This window comes from Lactuca sativa, chromosome 5 (genome assembly GCF_002870075.4).
Source record: "Lactuca sativa cultivar Salinas chromosome 5, Lsat_Salinas_v11, whole genome shotgun sequence".
Lineage (NCBI taxonomy): Eukaryota > Viridiplantae > Streptophyta > Magnoliopsida > Asterales > Asteraceae > Lactuca > Lactuca sativa.
Genome location: NC_056627.2, coordinates 269,556,201 through 269,559,530, shown reverse-complemented (window position 1 = coordinate 269,559,530; position 3,330 = coordinate 269,556,201). Strand labels below are relative to the sequence as shown.

Below are 3,330 nucleotides of genomic sequence, written 5' to 3'. Positions count from 1 at the left end.
TTGAAAGAATTTACCGAATCGTTGTTGGAGCCTTGCAGTTGATGGGAACCTCCTCAAGCTTGCCTACATGAAGTATCAAGCCCAGAAGCACAAAACAAATTGTGAAAATTTCAGACGTAGGGGATCTTGGAAGAGAGAAATTGTTTTGGGGGTGAGTTATGGGTGTATGGAGTGATAAAAGCCAATTTTTATACTTAAAACACATTTGTTCTACAGCACGAACACGACCTGTGTTCTTTTAGTGTAAAATCGGTTTAAAATTCTGAAAATGGCTGAACATGGCCCGTGTTGGGCATAAGGAAAAAATGACATGGGTGTGTACCCCTCTGACTGCGAAAATGTTTGCCTCGCTTGAACATGACCCGTGTTCAATATAAGGCAAAAATGACACGGGCCGTGTACGGCTCTGTTTGCCACTTCCCACTTTTTTAACCCAAAATTCCCTCTCATTCAAACGAAATGGTTTTGCATCCCGAGGTCCGTTTGGTGATTTAAAAACATGCTTAAATGCATTTGGAACATTAAAAACCAAAAACTTCAAAGAAATGGAAATTGTTTTTAAAGAAACGACAGAAATACCCCCGGGTTGCCTCCCGATAAGCTGCACTTGTTTTAAGTCGTTGGCTCGACTTTGCCACCGCATATGCTTCGTTCTAAATATGTGGGCCTCTCCAACACATCAATCTTCTTGCCACCTCCTTCAACTGAACCTTCAACCTTCCTTTGGATTTCTTTTTGCGAACAAACCAAAAAGGACTTAAACCCTTAATATCGGAGATTGTCCACGTAGTCCTTTTTTGGTATTTATTTAGCAGGGTTATCAACTCACTCTCTTCCTTCTTCGATAGTTTATTTGAGTTGATGACCGGTTGAGTGCTCTCCTTCTCGACATGTATTAGCTTTATAGGGTCCGGTGGAGTTTTTGCTCTCGAATCTTGTGCTTGTTCCACCGGTGGAAGGAATTTGGCTTTGGTGGTAGGTGGCTTTACTTCTCTTCCATCAATCCACATGTGCTTATCATCCTTGAATTTCAAAATCTCTAGCACCTCCTCGTTTATACCGCACTCCTTTGCAAGTTCTTTGGCTTTGTACCTGTCTAATTTTTGTGACAAGACTAACTCCATAAAATCATTGTTAGTCGAGTTTAAGCTCTTTTCAGCCAATGGTTGGATCATATTCACAAAATTAACAGATTGAACATCAGAAGGAACCTTTTTTTCTTCATGAACATTGAAGTTGATAACTTCACCATCAAATTCCATACTTAAAGTTCCGTTGTAGACATCAATTTTTGTTTTAGAAGTTTTAAGAAAAGGTCTACCCAAAAGTATGGAACTTGAACTTGGAGAGTCATCATCTCCCATATCTAAGACATAAAAATCGGCCGGGAAAATGAGTTCATCAACTTGCAGTAACACGTCCTCCAATACACCTTTTGGATGTACCAAAGACCGGTCGGCAAGTTGGATGATCACACCGGTTTTGCTCAATGTTCCTACACCAATTGATTTAAAAATAGAATATGGTAGTACATTTATGGATGCACCTAGATCGAGCATGGCTCGGGGTACATGAAGATTCCCCAATTTTCAAGGTACGGTAAAGACACCAGGATCGTTGCACTTCGGGGGCATCCTCTTTTGCAAAACCGCGGATACATGTTCCCCAACTGTTACAACTTGATTTCCTTTTAATTTCTTTTTAGATACACAAAGATCCTTAAGGAACCTTGCATATCTAGGTACCTGCTTGATGGCCTCGAGGAGTGGAATGTTGATTTGAACTCTCTTGAACATTTGCATGATCTTACTCTCCTCCCGTTCTTTCTTTGTGCTCTTTGATCTTTCGGGAAATGGAGCAGGTGTGGCTTTAGACTCGGTGATGAAGGGCTTCTTTTTTATTGTTTTCTCTTCCTCCTTCATTTCTTTGGTTGCCTCTTCGACCACTATTTCTTCTTCCTTTTGATCAACCGACACTTTTGGATCATCATAGCTCTTTCCTCCTCTCAATGTGATGGCACACACATTGTGCCTTGGGTTTGTTTCAGTTTGTGCATGTAACTTTCCTTGAGATTCTAATTTGCTTACGGAAGTAGCAAGCTGTGAAACTTGTTTCTCTAAGTTCTTTATGCTTGCTTTTGTCTCTTGTTGGAAAGCTTGTGTACTAGTTGCCAAACTCTTCACTATGTCCTCTAAGGACATACTTGATGAACCTGATTGTTGAGGAGGGTGTTGTGGTTGCCTTGGTTGAAAGTTTTGTGGTGGAAAAGGTGGTCTTTGTTGGTATTGATGTGATTGACTTGGTTGATAATTTCCTTGTTGATTTCCTCCCCAACCTTGATTGTTACTCCATCTTTGATCACCCAGTGGCTGCTCATATCCCCTTTGATTAGACCCAAAAAAACCTCCCATGGCTTTTGCTTCTTCATAATCTTCCTCTTGAAGTTGAGGGCACATGTCGGTTGGATGCCCCACTTGAGTGCAAATACCGCATGGGCAGGGTGTGGGCTTCACACCTTTGCCTTTGGCCAACATCATTACTAATTTTGTGAGTTCAGACAATTGAGCTTCAATCTGAGGAGTTTGAACTTCCTTTACACCTCGGGGTGCATCCGTGTACCATTCTTCATCATGACTTGAATGTTTGGAATCTTTATCCATGTTCTTGGTTTGATTGCGGATTTCAGTAGGAGTCTTGTCAGGTAAAGATCCGCCGCTGGAGGCATTAAGAAGCCTTCTTTCCATTGGAGTCATTCCTTCAATGAAGTATTGGAGAAGCTGATATTCGGTAATTCCATGCTATGGGCATCGAGCATAAAGTTTCTTGAATCGCTCCCAATATGTGTGAAAAGCTTCTCTCTTGTGCTGCTTGATTCCAATGATTTTCCTCTGTAGGGCTGAAGCTTTCATCTCGGGAAAGTACTTATCCAAAAACAACCTTGCAAGATCTACCCAAGAAGTCACCGTCCCCGGTGGGAGGTCATAGAGCCAGTCTTTGGCTGCGTCTTGCACTGCGAAGGGGAATGCCCTAAGCTTGATCTGATCCTCCGTGACATTGTGTGGCTTCATGCCCACACACACAACATGGAACTCAGTGAGGAACTTGTGAGGATCTTCATTTTCCAGGCCTCTAAATGTTAGAAGTAAGTGGATGAGCCCGGATTTTAGTTCCAAGTTTGTGGCAGCTGGATATGTGATGCAAAGAGGTTGTTGAGTAACCTCTTGCCTCAAACATTGACGGAGAGTTTGTTCGGGTGGGGGGTTTGGAGGTGGATTCCCTCCATGGTTATCTCCCATGGTGTGAGTAGTGGTTGAAGTTTCTATGGGTATA

At 42.2% G+C, this 3,330-nt stretch overlaps 1 protein-coding gene across 1 annotated transcript; it reads right to left on the bottom strand.

Moving 5' to 3' along the window:
• Window positions 1-653: 653 nt before the first annotated feature.
• LOC111912477 (uncharacterized) lies at window positions 654-2,753 on the bottom strand. Its single transcript, XM_023908216.2, has 2 exons — window positions 1,610-2,753; window positions 654-1,495 (listed from the first exon to the last, which is right to left on the bottom strand). The coding sequence occupies exons 1-2, from the start codon at window positions 2,751-2,753 to the stop codon at window positions 654-656; spliced, it is 1,986 nt and encodes a 661-aa protein (XP_023763984.2).
• Between the last annotated feature and the right edge of the window lie 577 nt (window positions 2,754-3,330).

Bases quoted from the DNA above. Each gene is read 5' to 3' on its own strand.
- LOC111912477 (XM_023908216.2), bottom strand. From the start codon at position 2,753: ATGACTCCAATGGAAAGAAGGCTTCTTAATGCCTCCAGCGGCGGATCT. The intron at 1,496-1,609 runs GTGTCTTTACCG...CAATTGGTGTAG, and splicing joins CCCGAAGTGCAACGATCCTG to GAACATTGAGCAAAACCGGT.